At 39.7% G+C, this 21,522-nt stretch overlaps 1 protein-coding gene across 1 annotated transcript in view; it reads left to right on the top strand.

The window, feature by feature from the left end:
- USP13 (ubiquitin specific peptidase 13) overlaps nt 1-16,901 on the top strand; it is a 53,693-nt gene extending 36,792 nt beyond the window's left edge. The window contains exons 11-21 of the mRNA XM_050902278.1: nt 2,046-2,171; nt 3,517-3,670; nt 5,426-5,600; nt 7,682-7,770; nt 8,159-8,281; nt 10,440-10,466; nt 11,212-11,355; nt 12,346-12,512; nt 13,033-13,195; nt 14,832-14,916; nt 15,569-16,901. Of these exons, the coding sequence (XP_050758235.1) occupies nt 2,046-2,171; nt 3,517-3,670; nt 5,426-5,600; nt 7,682-7,770; nt 8,159-8,281; nt 10,440-10,466; nt 11,212-11,355; nt 12,346-12,512; nt 13,033-13,195; nt 14,832-14,916; nt 15,569-15,662 (1,347 nt within the window). The 3' untranslated portion in view covers nt 15,663-16,901. The remainder of the gene's footprint in view (nt 1-2,045; nt 2,172-3,516; nt 3,671-5,425; nt 5,601-7,681; nt 7,771-8,158; nt 8,282-10,439; nt 10,467-11,211; nt 11,356-12,345; nt 12,513-13,032; nt 13,196-14,831; nt 14,917-15,568) is intronic.
- The last annotated feature ends 4,621 nt before the right edge of the window (nt 16,902-21,522 follow it).

Raw genomic sequence — 21,522 nt, 5'->3', positions numbered from 1 at the left:
TTCCCTCACTCTGGACATACAAATCTATGTTTTGTCAGTTTGGGGGTGCCTTCCCCCCCAGCAATAATACTGGTATACATACAGATAGTATTTTGTCATCCAGAGAGTTGTACTGACATTTATAATAAATATAATTGCACAGGATTTTAGGCCTTCAGTGTTTTCAAGTACTTCTGCTTCATGTCTATAAAATCAATTATTCATTTTATTTTTATTCTTTTACTTTTTTTTCCCCCTCCTACTTGCAAAGAAGTTCTCTAGCTTTCTGGGTCTTTGGAATTCATCCAAAGTTTTTGGGAGTTGTTGCCCGTAAAAGCATTCATATGAGATCTGCAGTGGTCCAGCACAGTCTATATTTAGCTAAACTGTTTCACAGCTGCTGATGGGGAATGTATGCTAGGTATTCTATAAATATTCGTGGTACTGTGGAGCTAAAATTTTTCACCACAGGAGTTTAGTCTGGAAATGGCAGCAGTTTTCTTGGACCCACTTTAATATTAAAAACAGGCTGAAAGCCTAAAGGGTCATCAGCTAGGACTTGATCTTCTGTTTAGAGCTTTGCCATTTCTTCTGTTATTTTTTTTGTCCTTGAGGATGGAAAGGGTTTAGAGGGCAAGATCCGATCCGCTTCTATAGACTGTCACGCATGGCATGTTTCTCTTTTCCCTGCTCAAATGGCTGAGTAAAAAGTGTATAGGTGGAAACAAGGCGTGATTACAAACTCATTGCATTATACATCAGGGTAAACGTGCCACCTTGCTGTATTCTTGCTTCTGACATAGAAAGAAGCCTGGTATATAGTAATTTGAGCTGTTTTATGCATTTCTTTCCCCAGTCCTAGCTTTGATGAAAGGCGGCTGAGGACACTGAAGTGATATATAACCCAAGATTCAGAAATCCTTAGAACATCTCTTTGTTCAAGCAATACGAAGACTCTGTCTCTTTACAAGAGCCTTTAAAGAGCATCTTAGCCTAATGTGGTTGCTGGTGTACTGCCAGAAATTGAAAAAGCATTAAAATTGAGAATCTGCTTCTGATTTCAGTGGGTCTAGGAATACCTTACCCTGGTGAAACCAAGAATAAGATTTTGCTCTTTTAGTGTGTGTTTTATGTGCCTTCCATTTCATGCTGCTTTTTCTATTTTTATGTTGGTATGATAGTGCAACTGTAGTAAAGAATGAGATTGGCTGAGTTTTTAACAGCCTCTGACATATCCTCAACTCCACACTTTTACTTGGATTGTCTTGAAAATTATTTGGTCTCATGGAGGACGAGGGCAAATCTGAGTAAAAGATTCTGACCCTTTCAAAAGTGTTATTTAAAAGGCATAATAGCTAGTGTTGTCTTGAGGATGCAATTTGAGGTGGTTGGGGAGGCTTCTTAAAGTGGTATAGAGGGTGAGAAAGTCAAAACTAGGACTCTCTTGGAAGCTAGAGGTTTTCTAATTTAAGGTAGTTTCCTACTGAAGTAACTGAATGGCTAAAGGCAGTATGCTATGGTTCTTCAGCATGACCAACACCTGCAAATTGCAAATTCACGTCTGTTCTTAACAACCCATCTGGGAATGCACGCTGCGCACATTAGTTGTTCTCTGCTTGATTCTGTAGAGATCTCTGGAAAGGTTTTGTCCTGAGTAAAGCTGCTAGCTGATATACCAGAGTGCTTCAATGCCCACATACTTTTAGGTGGAACAGGGTTCTGAAAGGAATGTCAAATGTTAGAAAACAGAGTAGGCTTTTAGCCTTTCTGAAAACTACTAACCTTTAGCAAACCTTCCGTAATCTCTTTTAACTTGCAAATACCATAGAAAAATCAGATAGAGTGAATGCTGTAGGAACTATGTCATAAAACATTCTAAAACCCCCAAATCATGTTTCAGGACCCTTTCCACTTTTATTAAAATGGAAAACCAGATGAAACTGAAACTATCATTTCTCCAGTGGCAGAAATGGGCCATAGATAGATCTAGTGGAGTGACTTTGGGATATTTGGTCCAGGAATGAATAAAAATCCTTCTTTAAAAGTTTTCTCTTTCTTTTATTTAGCTTCAACACAATGGAATATCTCCCCGAATGTTTAAGGCTTTTATCAGTAAAGGCCACCCAGAATTTTCCTCTAATAGACAACAAGACGCACAGGAATTTTTCCTACATCTTATAAATCTAGTAGAGGTGAGAAAATCTAAATTACTGCTTCTTTTCCCTGGTTATGTTAGACAATGAGGGCAGAGCTGTTATACGAGTGGCTCATTTTTTTTTTATTATACTCTTTTTAGCCTTGGATATGTAGCAAATGGCACTAATTAAAATGTATTTTGATTTAGAAACACTTGTTTCTTTAATTCTTCCTTCTCTTTACTTCAGACTCTTGCATGACCACACACAGGGCCCATGCTGCTGATAACAACTGCAAGAGATAGAGAGAGGTCAAGCATCACTGTACAGGCTTAAGATTTATAAACATATGTGACTGTCCTTTTAAATTGCTGTTTGTTTTATGATTACATGCTATCCATTTGTTTACCATATTGAAGTCTGTCTTGGAATACTAATGAATTGGGTATTATTATTATTATTATTATTATTCCAAATTTATATCATCATTGGGAGCAAACTAATTACCATGTCCAGTTCTTTTACAAATCCCAGCTGTACGTCATTGAATCGTTATGGGAGGAAGGACTCCCCTGCTGAAAGCAGTGACTATTTGTCAGTTGAATATTTCTGTATAAAATGTTAGTTCCACTGAGCTCCAGCTCAGTGTTGTGTGTAAAAAAAAAAAAAAAAAAAAAAATCAGTACTGTGAATTTTAATGCTGTCTTTCTGAAAAAGAAATTTACAAATACATGCATTTTTGATTTAAAGCATTTCTTGTCTATCCTTCCTCCCTCTTTTTCCCATTTTCCCCAAGAATCGAGGGTGTTTATTCATGTGTTACAGTCTAGATGAAGTTATTCACATTTGCATGCATAATGTTCCACATCCCAAAACGCATGGACTGATTATAGGGTAGTTAGAAGACATTTTTCTGTTTTTTGCCTGATAACAGACATTAACATGAACAATAAAGAGGAGGTATATTATTTGTGTGACATTTCCCATCTGGATAATGAACTACACGTTGCTTGTTCTGTTTCAGTGCAGATTCGGAGTGGTAGGAGCAATTCTATTTGCTGAAAGGATGCTCCATGTTATTTGCCTGAGCTTTCTATCTTTATTGTAACCTGCCACCTTCCTACCTTCTTCTGTTCACCTTGACTCAGTCAGATTCATTAGGTACATACTCTGCAAGTTACTATGTGTAGAAGGATACTGCTGTGTATGCAGACATTGTGAACTTCAGTGGGATTCTCTGTGGGTGCAAGAGTTCTGCATGCAATAAAATGCAAGCTGAGCTGCCAGATCTGGGTGCAAGATTGGTGTCTTTGTGCTTGCCATAAAACAACCTGCAGCCTTTGGGTTCTCTGGTCGTTTTAATGATTGTCACTTAAATGATTGGATCTAATATTCCTTTCAGAGGAACCCTGTCGGTTCAGAAAACCCTAGTGATGTTTTCCGGTTCCTGGTGGAAGAACGCACACAATGCTGCCAGTCCAGAAAGGTCCGCTACACAGAGAGGGTGGACTATATCATGCAGTTACCTGTTGCCATGGAGGCAGCAACAAACAAAGGTAAAGAAAGAAACTGGTCTATTGACTGACCTTCTAGTGACTCTCTCAATCATGAGGGAATGAAGTTCTTACCCCCATGTGGTCTCTTTATGTGGATAGAATGGTTCAAGGCCATGTGGCAAATCAAACCAGTGAACTGATCAGGGGAAAGTTACTTGATTTGGTTTTCTTTAAAGGAGATTTTAAACACATGTCAGTTTGTGGCTTTACCGTCCCTGCTCATATTTTTAGGGAAGAAGGATACTTCTGGATACTCTTGACAAGTTTTCAGACAGGTTTCTTCTCAGACTGTGCGACCAACATTAGGTGTCACCACTCAGCAATATATCACTAAGAATGGTAGCAGTTTGTATGATAAAGATGTCAGAGATTTGTGATTTAAAACCTTAACCTGGATTTGACCGAGGGATGTGCCACACCACTTGTAGTACAATTTATTTACCTTTTGGGTTTTGTGTGTATGTGTGTGCCCAAAGATCCCCATTAGGATTGGATTTCCTTTGTCCTGGACAGTGAACCAGTATATAAAAACTTCTGAATTCTCAAAAAGGAACTGAACATACTAGCTAATGAATATCTTGTAAAAACAAACACACACTCACAAAAAATAAATAATAAAAAACCCCAACCAAAAAACCAAATCAGCTTTGTGTTCATTAGCAGCAGATTATAAGATCTAACATGATAATAGAGAATAGGGGTATAAGATAGTTTGTCATCTATAAAGCCAAAATACACAGTTTGGATATCCTGGGCTTTAGGAGAAGAGGGAAGGAGGATGAAGTGGTGGACATTGATTTAATAATACAGGAGTGGTTTTTTCATGCCAGTGAGCTGCCTGAGAAAGCATACTTGTTTTTAAAGGAGTAAATGGCTGAGAAGGCTAGAAGACTTGGAAGCAGGAGGGAGGTACTGACCAATCTTGGTTGCCCCTGCAATTAGTGGTGAAGAGGCTTGCAAGCTAATATAATAAATGTATGCTTGAGGTGGAAGTGAAAGGGACGTCACAGGAACATTAGAAGGGGGATGTGCCTCTGGTTTCCTACATAATCTCAAAATTTAAAATATTTTAAAGCCAGAAGGAGCTATTCTGATTATTTGATCAGATCGTTTGAAATAGCACAAGACAGAGAATTCCACCTACTGCTTTTCACCTAGCCCACAACATCTTGAACAGGACAATATATTTTAAAAAGACCATTTTGAGTTGAAAATTTAAGTTTTGGAGAACTTTGCATTCTTTGTTCATCAGTTTGTGATGATTCTATTGCTTATAAAAGAGCATGTTATTTCCAGGTCATGGCGCAGGAGGTATATTAGTTTATGAATTTACCATATGGCACTGCTCAACTTGCCAGCGTCAGGACTCTTTCTAGATCATACATAATCCTGTCCTGTCTAGAAAGTCAGATGACACAGACAGACAGCAATAATTTTCCAAGTCAGATTGAGCTGATAGAGCGGGTAGTTGGTGTTACCATAACACAGGATTCTGGCTGTCATGGCAAGGCTTTAGTTGCCTGTTGCCCAGTATTTCCAGCTCTGTGTTTTCACCATGAGCAGAAACCTTCAAAAAAGAATGTAGCTCCTGACCCCAATGCAGACAAAAAGATTTGATGTCTGGTTAAAGCCATGTAAAAGTTTTATCGATAAGTAGGTTTTTGCATTTCTAAAACTTGCAAAAATAAGACTGGTGAGGGACATCATAACCACACCAATGTTCATTTAGCTTTTGGTGTCATGTATATTTCTCAGATGAATTAATTGCCTATGAATTGAAGAGGCGAGAAGCAGAAGCTGCAAGGAGACCTCCACCAGAGCTTGTCCGTGCCAAGATCCCATTCAGTGCGTGTCTGCAGGCCTTTTCTGAACCAAACAATGTAGAAGATTTCTGGAGCAGTGCCCTTCAAGCAAAATCTGCAGGAGTTAAGTAAGTGTGTGCCTGGCTGCCTATTAAAAACCTCTGTGGTAGTGCTCTGTGCATATCTTGCTACCTGGACATGATGCAGAGAGCAATAGACAAAGGCATAGTGGCCTCTGGCGTTGTATTAGTTTTGGGGCTCATAAATGTAATGTGCAGATCAAGCCTGATGAAAGTTGTAATGACCAGTTGAGCAGGAAATAGATTGTTCTCAACTGTCAAACTCCAACAGGTGATGCAGTCTGGTTGTTAAGAGCTTGAACTTTAAATGCTTGTAGCTTAATTGTCTGCCCACATTTTAAAATTGGATCCTTTGTATCAACTAGTGATAGAGCTCTGTATTGTGTGGTAGGAGATACAGTCTGGATCTCTGTGCTTAGTCTCTTGATGTCTTCATTTGACTAAAAATGCTGAAGGGCATTGTGTGGCAACAACACAGGGTGAAGCAAACGAAGGTTGTGTTTCTTGTGAGAAGGTTCTTTAGATGGATGGAAATTTTGCATTTGTGAAGTGCTATGCTGAAAACTTTGTTTTTATTATGTTATGTTTTATGTTATTTATTGTTTGTGTTTGGATTTCAACTTATCACCTTTGTATGCTACAGTTTTTGGTTGCATCTGTTGTTTGCTGTCACTTACATGGGGCCATGGTACAAGATGGACATAAAAAAGGAACCCGTCTTGTGTGTTTATAATCAGGTAGATAAAAGAACCAAGAACATCTTGGGCTTAAAAAAGCATTAAGAAGAAATAGGACAGCAGGTAGAGATCAGTACAATTTTCAGGGGCAGTGTTTCTTGCTGAGAACAGGAGTTAGTCTCTTATCTGGTTCCATTTTTATGTCAGCAGCAAGGAGTGGTTGAAAATTGGGCTCTGCAACTGGTTTGCTGTGGCTGGGTACCTTCTATTTTTAGATCGCTTAACATACCAATGACTCATTGCTGTCTTAGCATACAGTTTTGCTTACATTGTATTGAAAATTGGGAGACAAGTGCACATGGTGGAGAAAAATGCAGCAGAAATCTAAAGGTTTTTTTGTATTAACTGTGAATAAGTTGGAAGAACATTCTAGTCTTTAAATAGATCCAGGGTTAATTTGTAATTTAGCTGTTCTTCATCCCCTAGGTCTTTAAAAGTATTGAAAGATGAAGAATAATTTGCTATTTAAAATTCAAAAGTTTCATGCCGTAGATGATAAAGTTAGTAAAATTGCAAGGTGGTGCTAACAAGAATTTAGAAAGTAGTTATTTATAGTATGGTAGGAAGGCCTTATATTTATGATGCACTTACTGTATTTTACCCAGAGTTAGGTGAATTAGAAGAAAGGATGGTATGTGTGAATGGAACATAAAGGGAAGGATGGAGGAGAATAAATGTGGGAAAATGGAGCACAGAGGAGGAGAATGGTGGTACATATAATGTTATATTGTGTTCAAGATTAAACTTTTTCTTTTCACTAAGTGGGCAAATATCAGGGATCCTCTTAAACTCAAGAGTCATCCTCTATTTCGATAAATATTATAGTAGCTCAATAAGAATATCAAGTAGGTTTTTTTATATAGCACTTTCATGTGAAAAACTACATATGACAGCTGTTTTTTATCCTTTCTTAATGAAATGCTTTATAGGTGGACTGATACCTCATGGAAAATGCTACTGTTACTAGAAAGGGAGTGAATAAAATGCAGATTTAATTGTTACTCCATTCTGTCCAAGAGGTGTTTTAAGGCCATGCCCTGAAGTTCTAGCCAATATGTCATTCAAAATTTATTTCCCGACATTCCACTTCAGAACAACTTGAGTAAGCAAGTTTCATATTACTTGTAGTTGTTTTCTATAATCTTCCTACAAGCTGAATTGTCTGCAAGGGTTTGGGCTGACATTCAGGATATGAATGTATAGGCAGCTACTACCATACTTCTCCGCTGTACTTGAAAACTTTTTTGTGAAATTTATGTTTATAAAATCCATCACTATTGATCTCACTCAGTGCTAAAGTTACTCATCTCAGTGTGTATGAGGTACTGAAATCTGTGCTGCTTGTGATTTTGTTGCCTTGTTTCAATGAATTGTATTTCGTGTGCTTCCCAGGACTTCTCGTTTTGCTTCGTTTCCTGAGTACTTAGTGGTGCAGATAAAGAAATTCACCTTTGGCCTTGACTGGATACCCAAAAAGCTTGGTATGTGCCTTCTGTATTTACCTTTTTCTCGTTCTATCCAAGATAATCTATAAGGTGTACATGCTTTGGTCTATAATGAGGACCTGGCTTGGAGTCTCAGGTTTATACTGTGAAGATCCTAATTGAATCTTCTTTCCTTTTATGACAAATTAAACCAATCTGTCAGGTCTGTGAAGTTAAAATACAGTTTAATGTAGTCTGACCTCCTAGTTAAATTGTGCTTTAGTGTTCCGAGTTTCTCGGAGGAGAAAAAAAAACTGTTTTCGGGAGGAGAATCCTGGCTGTGTTTGTACCTTGGGTACCAGAGTCCCCTCTCTGAAGGGGTAGGCTGCACCATGAGGTCATTTTGCTGGATTCATAAGCTTAGCCTGTTTCTCTACTTTTGTAGATGTTTCTATAGACATGCCAGATTTCCTGGATATCAGCCACCTTCGGGCCAGGGGTCTCCAGCCAGGAGAAGAAGAACTTCCAGACATTGCTCCTCCCATTATCATTCCAGATGACCCAAAAGGTATTTACTGACTTCTCTCCTGATTCTGTCCTGTATTCCACTTTCCCTTTAGCACGTACTGATTCTCTTTAACCTTTACCTTTTGGAGCTATGAACAAAAAAGCAGCTTTGTGCTTCTGTAATTGAAGACTTTTACAACACCCCACAGCCGTTTTTTCCTCCCTACTAGACAACCCTAGTTCTTCCAGCTTTTCTGCTTTGATGTTTTCAGGATTTATGATTGATGCTGTTGCTCTGGACTCTTTCAAATAATTCATATTTTTATGAAATTGCTGCGCCCAAAGATAGACATCATATTTTGTGAAATATTGTTTTACTTGCTTTACTGGCTATAGTCTCGTACTTACTCTGCTGTGTGGTGGTTTCCTCTGTTGCAATAGTATAGTGCTGCTCAGTGGAGCAGCTCGTGCTGCATTATGATCTCTTAATCTTTACCAGCAGAATTGTTCCATGTCTTCCATGTGCATGGATGATTATCCTTACTTAAGAATGAAGTCCTTGTACTCATCCTTATTGAACGTTGATTGGTATCTAGGACTTAAGTGGATGGGGAAGTGTGTGAAGATCTCTACATTTATGAAAATCAGCTACATGCAGAGAGCATCTTCTGTCCATTCATTGACCTTCAGTGCATGCTCATGACTCCCTTTCAGCAAAGTCACTGTGCACTTCCCAGGGCCTGGTGCAAAGGACTTGGTCTCAGACCCCTACACTGAGTCTCGTGACAGGTGTCAGAAGTGGGGTGGAGCATTAATCCACTCATTTCTCACATTTGCCTTAAGAGGTGTTACTAAACCGCTGTTATCTTTTGAGCACTTTTGTACTAAATTTTGTCTAAAACCTGGTGATAAAGTCTGGGTGATACTGTAGCTAAATCCAGTCTCTCAGTTCTTGTGTATTCCCTTGTGTACAGTATATGGTCCATCCTGGTCAGAAGGAATTTTAAAGTCTGTCAGTTACTATGATTATTTGCTGTAAGATTTTAGTGTTACAGTTCTGAGCAGATGGTCTTCTGTTCAGTCGCAGAGTTTACTTGGATAACTTGAAACACTTTGGTTCAAGGTGGAACAACAAACACACCATGTCTGCAGAATTGATTCATTCACAGTACAACAACACTTAATACACAAAGGACTACAATTTAAGAAAACAGCTTTCCATGCATAGGTTAAGATTCAAAATCTTATTCATTTTTAAATTACAAGAATTATTAGATTGCAGTAGGCCCTAGCAGCTGTGCATGCATGTGTAGTCCACTTCTCTGGATGTACATGGGCTGTACAGCCATTAAAAAAGGCTCTGTCTCAAGGAGCTGATGTCAAACTGCTGACTAAAATATTTGTAGAGCAGAAAGAAAGAGGAGTGATTAACATGCTATGCTGCTTTTTTTCTTAAATACTGTTTCTTTTATGCTAAAGTTCAGAAACAAGAATATTAGAATATCCTCCTTCCTCATTCCCTGGGTTTCTCTGGAGAATGAAATGTTTATAGCACGTAAAAATCATGGTTTTATAGTGTGACCTTAGACCCAGGTTGTTGCAATTTCTTCCAGGTGACTTAAGTTTAGGTGCCTCAGTATTTAATAGGAAACCAGTAATGCAACTACTCTCATGACATGATTGCTCCATTTGCTTGGATATTTATAATAGTGGTGGTATAATGTCAAGCTGTATGTGAAAAGAAGCTAGTACTTGAAATTGTGTGTCAGAGCAAAAGCTATGGCAAAATGCAGTTCTCTGAAGGTTTTAATTTTGTCCCTTATCTTGTAGGTTCCTTACAAAGGCCTATTCTTTTTTTATTCTCTTGCTCAATGGACTGACCTAGTTTTAGTGTAAATGCATGGGTGATGGTACCGTATTTATGACAAAACAGATTCTTGCTTAAGTTGGTTTAGGTCAGCCGTCAGCTATATTTCCTACTGGTTTATAGTACCAGTGACACTTTGCTCTGAGTTGAGTTAGGGAAATTACTGGGCAGAAACATCCCTGGTCTAATTCATGGCAAAAACATCAGGGATGTAAGGATGAACATGTCCTGCCTGTATGAGGTCAAATGTTTCTATGACTTTAAAAATACGGAAATGTTTTTCCCATATGAATCTACTTAGCCTTCATATAAGTCCTTTTCAATGTTTTTTTTTTTCTTTCTTAATTTTCAGATCGTACGACGAACCATTTTGTGGAGTGTACGTATCTCATTTTTCTGAGACTGGTATTTCAGCTGCTTAAAAAATTGTTGTGCTTTTGCTTAGCTAATGGCTTCTCTGTCCTCATAGATGCATGAAGTATTGCCCTGCATGCTTCTAAATAACAGCTGATTTTTGTACTTGTTCGGCGTTTACTTCCATGTGTGCAGGACTCTTTACGAGTCTGTAGTAGCATCAGCATAGCCAGAATAGGAGCTGCTCCTCTGTCTGCTGCTCATCAGCAGGATCTTGCAGTTCTGGGTGTCACAGCTGCTTGATCCTGACTCCCTCTGGACTCTGATCTCAGCTGAAGCTGTCAAGCCCTGTCATTCAGAGATGAAGTTCAACTGGAGACTGCTAGATCCAGCAGCTGTTGCTTTTCTCGCCTGCAAGATCCTGCCTTTGAGGGGTGATTGCTTTTGGCTGCCATCTGTAGCTATGCGCAGCACCTGACTTCACCCCTTGAAATCCAGTCGTGAGTTTTTTAAATAAATAAAGTCCTGTAGGAATTCATCAAGGTTTAAGGATCTACGTAGATTACTGAGACAAAAGATTACCAGTAAGTCCATAACAAATACTATAATGCTTTGTACAAGGCTGTTTTCTAATGGGTGTGGGTTTATTGCGGTACTAAAACAAATCCAAGCAATATGTATTGTAATACGTGGCACCATGAATAACAGTAAGAAATACTATACAATGGATGAAATTAGACTTTTATATTTCAGAAGGTCCTTTCTTGTAGCTCTAGATACTGATGAGTCTTCAGTTATGCAACTGGCAGAGATGGGTTTTCCTTTGGAAGCGTGTCGGAAAGCTGTGTACTATACAGGCAACCTGGGTGCTGAAGTCGCTTTCAACTGGATCATTGCACACATGGAAGAACCAGGTCAGTGGTTCGAAGGTGTAAGTTAAACTCAACTCCTGGTTGTGTATTTTGGCAGTCCGTAGAAATTTTATGTGTGACAGAAACAACGGCCCCCTTCCCCACCCCAGGAAACCTAGAGGTGTGAGTGAATTTTCCTAAGCCGCTCCTGGGATATGCAGATCTTGACCATTATGTGGCATCCTCTGCCTAGAAGAAGACAACAAACCTAAGCTACACCAGAAGTACTCTCCTATCCTCACTGATGGTGTGGGCCAGCTCTCTGTTTTCCACCCTTTGGCTAGGTCCGTGCTGCTAAGGGGGAAGCTGACTTGTGATCAAGTGTAAGTACAAAGAATCCTGTGGTCCGGATGCTTTTCTTCCATATCAGCCTTCTCTAGCTCAGGCTAGAGCATTCATGCCGTACTTAGAACTTGGGCTATCTACTGATGGACAGGGCTACTAGACGTTCTCCACTTCCTGTGTTTCATCCATGCAAAGTCTGGACTCATAATTCAGCACTCAGTATATCTGAGCGCTCCCTTGCCAGGAAACTCCAGATTTGGTTGAGTTCACACTTCACCATGGGCTTTTGTGTTGCTTGTGTAAATGGGGAATGAGTTTCAGTTGAGCTTAACTGACATATTTCAGCTATGGAATCAGTTCATTTTACATCTATACATGTTTAAGCCAGGTTGTCTACTATTCTGGTGTCATCATTGCTTCCATACCAATCTTTGCTGCTTTCCTGCAGTTGTTTCACTTCTGTGATGTGCCAGGTTGTTCCAGCCTGCTCAGTATGAGTTTGTCCACTTAGATACTTCGTAACGTGCATGTTCATTTTTGTTGTTTTTAAGGCTTTCCACGCATCTAAGTCCCAACTGGGCCAGTGAAATGACTACATTGATTTTAGGACTGCTTTTGAGGTCCTGTTTGTTGTTTGCTTGTGTTTGTTGTTGACTTTCCAGTTCAGTGGGGCAAAAGAACAAACTGATGAACGTTTGTTTGTTCCAGACTTCGCTGAGCCATTGGTCATACCTGCATTTGGAGAAGTTGCTTCCAGTGGAGCAGCTGCGTTTGGAGCTGTTGGGCTAGATAACCAACCTCCTGAAGAGATGGTTGCAATTATCATTTCCATGGGCTTCCAAAGGAATCTAGCAATTCGAGCGCTGAAGGCAACAGTGAGTTCCATGAGTTATTGGTAGCACTTGGGTTTCGTTTCGTATTATGTGCTTTGTACATGTGCATGCTCAGATGCCTTTGCAACATGCGTATAGAAATCCAGTTAGTGGATGATGCACATAGAACTATTCTGGCAAAGTGTGGGATGCCTGACTTGTCTGGGTTAGAGTGGGGAAGGTAGTTTGTGTGTTTCACATGAATGTTAAAGTGTGGAGGAAAGTGAGGAAAACTTAGCTTCTTTTACCATCTGTCGAGAAACAACCTGGATGCCTAAAGACGATGCATCTTCAAGATGAGAACCCGGGGGCCATGGGGATTAGTTGTGGGAGGATTTCTTTTCCATCTGTCGAGCTTCTGCAGAGTGCTTGTTGAATACTATTTTCCATGGAGGTAGAGTATGTATCTTACAAGTTTTAAGTGCTGTCGAACATGATCCTTACTCTGTTCAAAGACCGGTGAGTGGTAGCATGATGCTAGAGAATGTATTAAAGGCTGCCCTTTTGCTTGTTTGACTTGCAGAACAATAATTTGGAGCGTGCGCTGGAATGGATCTTCAGCCGCCCTGAACTCGAGGAAGAAAGTGAGCCTGCTTTGGACATGATGGATGTGGAGAACAACGCTAATGCCAATATCCTTGCAGAGACAGGGTCGGAGGGACCCAGGATCAAAGACGGGTCTGGAAGTAAGTTCTCCTTCAGCTTAGAACTGGCTATCATGTTGTTGCGTCACACCTGCACCATTCGTAGAACTCTTTTCTGTTTTGAAAGTAGTTACTGTGGTTTTTTGGACGTGATCCAGACAATTTACTTCCAGTCTTGCTTCTGGGGCTGAGTCCAGGTCTGTGGGACTGCCAGGTTCTGTGGGCTGTGTTTGCTCAGAAAACTCTTTCCCTGGACTTACTGAATAACCTGAGTCCAAGTTTCTTGTTGCCACGGCATATAAGTCTCTCCTGGCCTAGCTTTACTTTTTGTTTACTTTTTGTAAGATAAAAAGACAAAGAAAAGCTAGAATGTTTAAATCTTCAGAGGCTGAGCATCCTAAAGATAACACTGCTGTTACAGACCACCTGAGTTTCTGTCCTCCTGTGGTCTGATGGGAGATCTGATAATCCCTTCAGCCAAGTTCCTTATTCTAAATATGGCACGTATAGTTGGTATCCTGCAGCTGCTTTGCTATTTTCTTTTGTTTTTTTCTTTGAGATCCTCAGTCATAGTACTGCTAAATAAGCCACAAGATGGGGCTAATGTACAGCAGTCAAAATTGTGAAGTAGGCAAAGAACCTATTGTAAGTGTAAAAGCACTAGAGTACAAAAGCTCAGCGGTGGTTCTAACATAAGGATATCACATAATGTTTTTTGAAGGGTCTTTAGTGACCGATTCTAATAACTGTAGTATGTTCTAAACTTGTACCTCTGATCTTGACTGTGGTCTTAAAAAAAAAAAAAATTAACAGCCAATTTGATTTTTGTTTCTGTGGTTGCTGTTGTTATATAAGAACATTCATTTCTTTGTTTCTAACATTATAAAGACCAATCTTAAGTCTCTTGAAGACATGGGAAACATTGATTATCATTAGGTTAAAAAAAAAAAAGATTTGGAATAATTATTTTTTGTGGTACTTAGCCTTTATAGACTGAGACCATTTACTGAGTGCCTGAAATCCTGATAACCAACATGATACTGTAAAATGGCTCCAGAAAGCCCTCTCCACCAAAATCCAGGCCCCTGTCCTTATGCAATATCCTGAAAGAAGGTACCCTTTTACTTTTGGTGGTAATTTGGGTGAATGGCATGAACGGGTGGGGAGCAAGAACTAAGTTCTCCAGAGACGTTAAGCACAAAAAATTGTCCTCGTATTAAAGGAAGAAGTTTCTTTCCTCTCCTTTCTTTTATGGGCTGCTGAAATATAAACTTCTGGTTTTTGTTTGATTTATAGGGGATCTGTGATCACACTTCTAGACATAGCTAGTTTGTGTGCAGAATGAACTCCATATCTGGCACTTACTGTGGTGCTCTCTGTGAACGGGGAATGAATCTGCTGTTTTCTCTTTCCTAGCAGGGGCTGTGATCACAGCCATGCTGTATGTGCACAAATCTATGTGAGTTTGGTTTGGATTGGTTTGATGTTTGACAGTGAATCTGACTGCTAGTTAAAGCAAGAATATGGTGCAGTCTTAACAGAAAGTGTGTTTAGGGATGCAGAGTCCGAGTTAGAGTGCTTAGCTGCTTCTCCAGTATTAGAAAGAAAGTTTCCCCTGGAGTCATATTGCAATGTTAGCAATAAAAGACTTACGGTCCCATTTGTATTTCTTAAACAGGATATGAGCTGTTTGGGTTCATCAGCCACATGGGAACATCCACAATGAGTGGCCACTATGTTTGTCATCTCAAAAAAGAAGGAAGGTGAGTGGAATTGGGAGACACGCACAAGGATGAGCAAAGGTTTTCTTTGAAGTGTGCATCTGTACAGAGCAGGGTGTGTATTCATGGCAGACAAAACATGCATGTTGTTACCATGTATACATTTCCCACCAAAGAAATGAAGATTATTACAGATTGTAGATGTGATGAGTCAGTTCTGATTCTGCTGAGGTCTATGCTGATACGTACCATCAGCTCTCCTGGGCTTGCTGTTCCAAATCTCAGCTCATTTTGGGGCATCAGTTCTGTATCTGGCTTTGTTTATCTGAGCTTCCCCCAACTTCCTTTCATTCCCCATCAATAGAAACCCATCCAACTATGGGCTGATACTAGTATTGCTAGTACTGTGATGCTAATCTTGGCTGTGATTTTGATATGCTCCTATTTGGCATTGGGAATCGCTGCTTTTCCTTCATTTGAATTGTAACTACACATTCCTCTGCACTTCCCTTTTCCTTTTCAGTTCCTGACTCTGCCAGTAAACCTGCTTCAGCTCTTTCTCTGATCTTTTGTTCTTGTTGCAATACCTAATTTTAGATTTTAAGCTCTTTGAAGTTAGGGACTGAGATGTCCCTGATAAACTTGTGATGATTTTTATACACATGGAATGTAATCAATCTTGTTTTCATTTCAGATGGGTGATCTACAATGACCTTAGAGTCTGTGCCTCAGAACGACCTCCCAAAGACCTGGGCTACATTTATTTTTACCACAGGATACCAAGTTAGGCCTCAAACCTATTACCTGGCCTTAAGAAGCCATAAGCCTTTTTAACCTGCCCAAAAAAGCGTACAATAAAAAAGAAAATCTAAAACCAACAAAAGACCCCTAACCCTTGGACTGCCAAAAAGCAAAGGAAAACATGGGTTATTTATAGTTTATTTAAAAACAGTCATTTGATGCCGCCTTAAGTGTTAGAGGGAAAATTTCTATTAGGTGATGTATAGTACGTTGTTTTAAATTTATACATCTTAAAGGATACCTTAAGACCATGCAGATTACTGGTGGAGTTTGCAGCTAGTATATGGAGAAAACAGAAGTTTCAGAGTTGAACAAAAATAGCCCAGTTCAGCCCATCTCCTGCCTGTTCTGTCCATGCATCCATTGAAGACCACAAAGAAATATTTGCGTCTTTGGTAACTGGGAGCCAGTGGTTTTAACCAGAGTCCAGACCACTTAGAGAAATCATATCACATATAAAGTTGGAGGGAGTGGGTATGTGAGTGTTCTTCAAAGCAGAATGTCTTATTTGAGAGATTATTTTCGGTACAGTGAGAAAAGTCAACTAAAGTTATATCTGTTGGAATTCAGTTTTATAGTATTTTGATTTGCCTTTTTGATGCATAAACCTAAGACACTAATGGAGATGGAAGCAATCTCCTGTCAGTGCCCTGTACATTTTCTGCCAAAGAGAAATAGTAGATTTTATTTTTGCAGACATAGGTTTCTTCATCTTCTCTTGAATGTTTGTTTTGCAAGTTCTTCCAACAGATTCAGGATTACAGATGGCTAAAAGAAGCAGACTTTCTGACTATAAAATTAAACGCATACCCTTAGGAAAGGCAAGGCTATTTATTTAAATTTTGTTTTCTTACGAAGGCAGTAAAGAAGGGGTTAATGTCCTATTATATTTATTTCAGGGAAACTTGCATCTGGACCACTCACATTCCAGCTGAAATCAGCTCCCTGACAAAGTACTCACAGTGCAATTCTGCTTTCTGCCAAAGATCGCTTCAATATTTAGTTCCATCCATGAGCAGGGGAAATTGCTTAGTAAAATTGCTGATTTATTGATTTGCCCCTCTCTCCTCCCTCCCTTTAAAAAACAAAAAACCCAACAACAACAAAAACCAAACAACAAAAAAAATCCCCACCTTGAAATGATATTTCAGCTTTGTTAAAACTTGCAAACACGCCAATAATCTGATCTCTTCAACAGACACCTTCTAAAAGGGATTTTGTATCTCTGGCAGGGAGGAAGGGGTGGGTAGGTAGGGGCTGGCCTTTCCTGTCTTTTTTTTTTTTTTTGAGTGTTACTTCAGTTTGTGTCACAGACAAGAATATATATGTGGGTTTTTAAATTGTATTTGAAAACACTAATTCTAGAAAAAATACAATGATGAGTGTGAAACCTTTCATGATTCCAAAAAACCCCCAAAGGTTCACAGTGTTGGCCACTGCTTAGAGACTGTTGCTGGACTTGCCTCATATAATCTTACGGAGCCCTCAAAATAAATTGGAACAGTCCAAAAAAAAAAAAAAAAAGAAAATCCTCCTTACAGAGTGCAAGAGAGGCAGTGAGGTGTAATTACATTTTCTCTGCAGTCAGTGCCTGCAAGTTTAATAGCAAAATTCAGGCAGCTACAAACTATAGAAGAGAACCCAAATTAAAAATCTCATTATGAGTAGGGCATTTTATTTTTTCCAGCATTTGGGGAAAAATAGTTCTCCCTCTGGTCGTATAGCCTCATGCAGAGCCAAAAAACACTGTTGATTTTTTTAAAATCAGTTTTTGATCTTAAAAGATTATGAGAGAAATTCTAGTGCAATAATTCTGTAGAGTGTAAATGGTGCCTAATTGCTGGGGAAGCTTCCTGCACTTAGTGCTCTTATTGACACAGAAGAACGGCATCCTAGCACATTAGTAAGTGGCTCCTGTGAGATTCAGCTGCCTTGTAATTACTGAGCCACCAGTTCTGGACAAAATAAAAGCTGCCAGTAATTTTTTTCCTTCTTCCAGGTTTTGAGTATTTGTGTATTTCACCAGAAAATGCCAGATTTGAAAATGGGATCAGCAAATTATGCAGTGATACATCTTCTATTTAAAGTGAAAGAACAAAACTTCTGTATATCTATGTGCTTTTTCATTCTGGCAGTAGAAGAAGGACAAAAGGCGCCTCTCTTTTTTTTTTTTTCTTTTTTTTCCCTTTTTTCCCTTTTTTCTTTGCATTTTTTAATTTTTTTGAATGCCCAGTTATATTCCAAGGAAGTTCAACACAACAGCTTCCCTCTTGCCTCATCAACTTAAAGGGCTATTTATAAACTAACAAGATCTGGTGGCCACTGCCTTTTTGTTTAGAAACCTTGGGTAAATAAAGGCCAACGGAGTAGTTCCTGTGTTCATTATTAAACTGGAAACATGGCTTGTCTTGTAGGATTAAGGATGGAGCTTGGCCTTTTGCAAACCGTTTGTCTGGTACATCCTAAAACTGGAATGGCTGTGGGACTGATTGATCTCAGTTAATAGGAGGCACACTTAGAAAGCTGGCAGGTGATAAACTGGAAATCGTAAATGAAAGGGGAGAGCCATTTGCTGGCTGTGACAGGTGAACTGTAGCAGCTCGGCTTCTGAAATTCTTTTCAGTTCATCACTCTTATGTACTGCCTGCCTAAACTTCCAAGTGGGTCAGAAGTGCGGGGAGCAGTTTAGGGGAAAGGCTTTTGGATCTTCTAAAATTTAGCACTTGAAAATATGTTAAAAGTTCTTCAGCTGTTTGAGGAATTATTTTATTATCTCCCAAAGTAGTGGCTTCCCTCCTTTTTCAAATGGCCAGTTAAGTCATCTCACTGCTGCGATGGGATACGTATGAAGAACGTCATGAATCTGGAGGAGCAGGATGTAAACTCCTGACTCAGCCTAATGTGGGGGAGAGGAGTTTGTTTTGTTTGGTTTTTTTAAATTTCAGCATGCAGAAGCCACATTCAAACAGACTGTACTGAATAGATGACTAATTTATCAGGCTTTGCCTGCTAAAATTTGTATGCACTTAATTGTGCTGGGCCAGGCCTCAGTGCACAACCTGGGCAGTGGCTGATGGGGAAACTCCATGTGTCTGGGTACTGTAATAGCTGTTGGGGGGTTAGGTGTGCTGAGAGCTTCTTGACAAAGGATGGAGGAAGAAAAATCACTGTGAGCTGTTTGAGACAATCTAACCTGAGAATTATGGCAAGCCAGGACTCGGCAGCAAATAATGCCCTTATTTCTCGGACTGATTTTTACTTTTTTGTATGATACATTTAGGTTAGGAGAGAGGAAGGAAGAAAAACTGATCAACTTTTCCTTGTTCTCCTCTCATTCCTAGCAACGTGCTGGATCCAGTAGACCCCTCATTCTAAGTCACAATCTCCAGTCTCCAAAACATATGTAGACACAAACTCCTATTTAATCTTCCTAGCTAAAATATAATTAGGATAAAAATGTAATTTATTCAAAGCTGTGGTTTAAAAACAAGTCTAGATGTTTCTGGAATACTATCCCTTGTAATTCTACTGGGTTCAGTGGCATTACTTCTGACTTACTTTGGTGTAACTGAAACCAGCATCAGTCCAGTTTCTTTGATTCAGGCAGCCTCCACTGGGTCTTAGCGCTCATTCTGAATACAGATGCAACCAGAGCTTGTTAGATTGTTTTAGAAGCATCTCCAATTCATTCCTTTTGTTCTCCATCCTGGCAGCAGCCACTTTTATCTTCTTTGCTGGTTTCATGCATTGAAAGACTATGCAAAATGTGTAACTGGACATAACTTTTTATTCTTTTCCCATCGCCTTTCCTACCTTAATGGCTGAGATCAGTTTCTGATTTCTATTCACTCTTCAGTGGTTTTACTGTTGTATCCTGGAAGTGTCTGTACTGGTTTACTGTGCACCATTCAGAGTTGTTTGCTTGAAGCACTGTTAACATTTTGGAGAGTATTTGTCTGAGATGAGAAAGGTTGTGAAAGACATTGTTGCAACTGTTTTAAATTAAAAAGAAATATTCTCACATCTTGTGACTGTGTGGGTTGTTGCTTCTTTCTTTCCTGTCTGAACTGAAGAGGAATAGACTGAGTATGTTTTGATGCTGCCTCTTTTCTTACTCTTTGTGGTCATGTTTGGTGTTTTACTTAAAAAACCTGCATAGGAAACAAAGCGGTTTGTGAGAGTCTTGATTTCTTGTGACACTTCTATAGATTGGAAAAAACAATAAAAATCCCCAAGCCCTGAGTGGATATAAAACATGGCAAAAATAGAAAATAGGATTTAAATTAAGATCGATTTTTTGTTGTTGTTGTTTTAACTTTTAAGCCAGTTGATGTTCTTTGAACACAAGAGTTGGCAGTGTTCATGTGGAAGAGTGTTGTCATTTCACCCCCAAATTCCTGCTTTATCTTGGTCTGTAATTCCTCATATTCCTTTAGAAATTTCAACTGCTGTTCAGTAAAGAAGTCTTTTCCTCATGTGTAAGGGCTTTACATAGCAGTGTGACCATTGGGACTCTTTGGTAGATGCAAGAATAGGCCAACAAAGAAGACTGAGGCGTGGCAACCCTTTCATCTTTTTATAGGATCATGGGACCAGGAACTGGAGGAGAGGTAAGAGGTCAACCTACCGGGCTGTAAGTGACATTTCCTGACATGGAAGTAGAGGACTTGTGAAGTGTTGAATGATAAGAAAGGTAAAGATGGTTCAGCTCCTGAAGTCCAAATTTAATGATCTGTTTTGGTTTCTTTTCTATCACAGATGTCCTTTGTGACCATGGCAAATCACGCCGCAGTGTGTTCACACCACTTGTAGCAACTGGAAGACGTGGGAGAATGTGGCTCCGTGTGCAAGCTAAAGGGCTCTGTTCAGACGTCATGCAAGAATTTCCTGTATAGGATTTGTACCCGCTAACTTTTGCGAACTGCTTGTGGAAGGCAGTATTAGATAACTGACAAGTTACCACCACCCGTGGTCTCTGCTCCCCCTCGCTAAAATGGGAAGTAACACCTCTGTCCCTCAGGTGTGCTACAAGCATAACATGCATAAGGCACTGACAGCTGTGGTGTAAGACGAATGCCATAAAAAGATTGAAGACAGACCGTGCATGACTGACAGCTGGTGTGGAGTAGGTGATTATATTTTCAGACTTCTTTACCAGTGTCCTCCCAGTGATTTTTTTTTTTTTTTTGAGCTGTTTTGTATGTAGGATTTGGCACTAATGCTTTTCTCCCAACCACTGTCTTTGGCTTCAGGACTGCAGTGCTGTGTTCCTGGTGTGTGTTCACTACAGAGCACATAACTAATGGGCATTCTCGCTGCTTCTTTATTGGTACATTTGAGCAGCAAGAAGTAAACTAACCTTAACGTCTCCTGGCAAAACACGCCAGTGTCAAAAGCACACATTACTTGCATCCTAAGGGTTAGTATGTTTTTAGTGTCGGCTCCCTTTTCTTCTTTAATGGAAGGTTCTGGTTAAAGCCATAGGCAGACAGTTGGCTTTTCTGACAGAGCTTTCCTTCTACAGGCAAACTGTGGCTGTATCTTCTGGGTTTTTTTCTGGAGCAACCCACATGCCCATTGAGAGTGTCAGCCTTCAGATCCATGCCAATGTTGTCCTGCTTTGTCAATAGTTCTCTGCTCTAAGTGTCACAGCCCCCTTGCTGGTTGTCATCTCTTCTGTCCACAGTGGCGTACAGGAATTTTATGTCCCTTTCATGCCTGTGCTTATGTTAGTGTCCCATAGCAAAAGCATAAAGATGATGCCATTTCTACTGTCAGCTCTTTCACCTCATCACATGAAAGCCAAACTGAAAAACACTGGTAGCCAGCTCCCGCTATGGTTTATGG

The sequence above is a fragment of the Gymnogyps californianus genome, chromosome 10 (genome assembly GCF_018139145.2).
Source record: "Gymnogyps californianus isolate 813 chromosome 10, ASM1813914v2, whole genome shotgun sequence".
NCBI classification, from domain to species: Eukaryota; Metazoa; Chordata; class Aves; order Accipitriformes; family Cathartidae; genus Gymnogyps; species Gymnogyps californianus.
The sequence above is the reverse complement of the archived record's forward strand: the minus strand, read 5'-3'. Positions and strand labels throughout refer to the sequence as shown.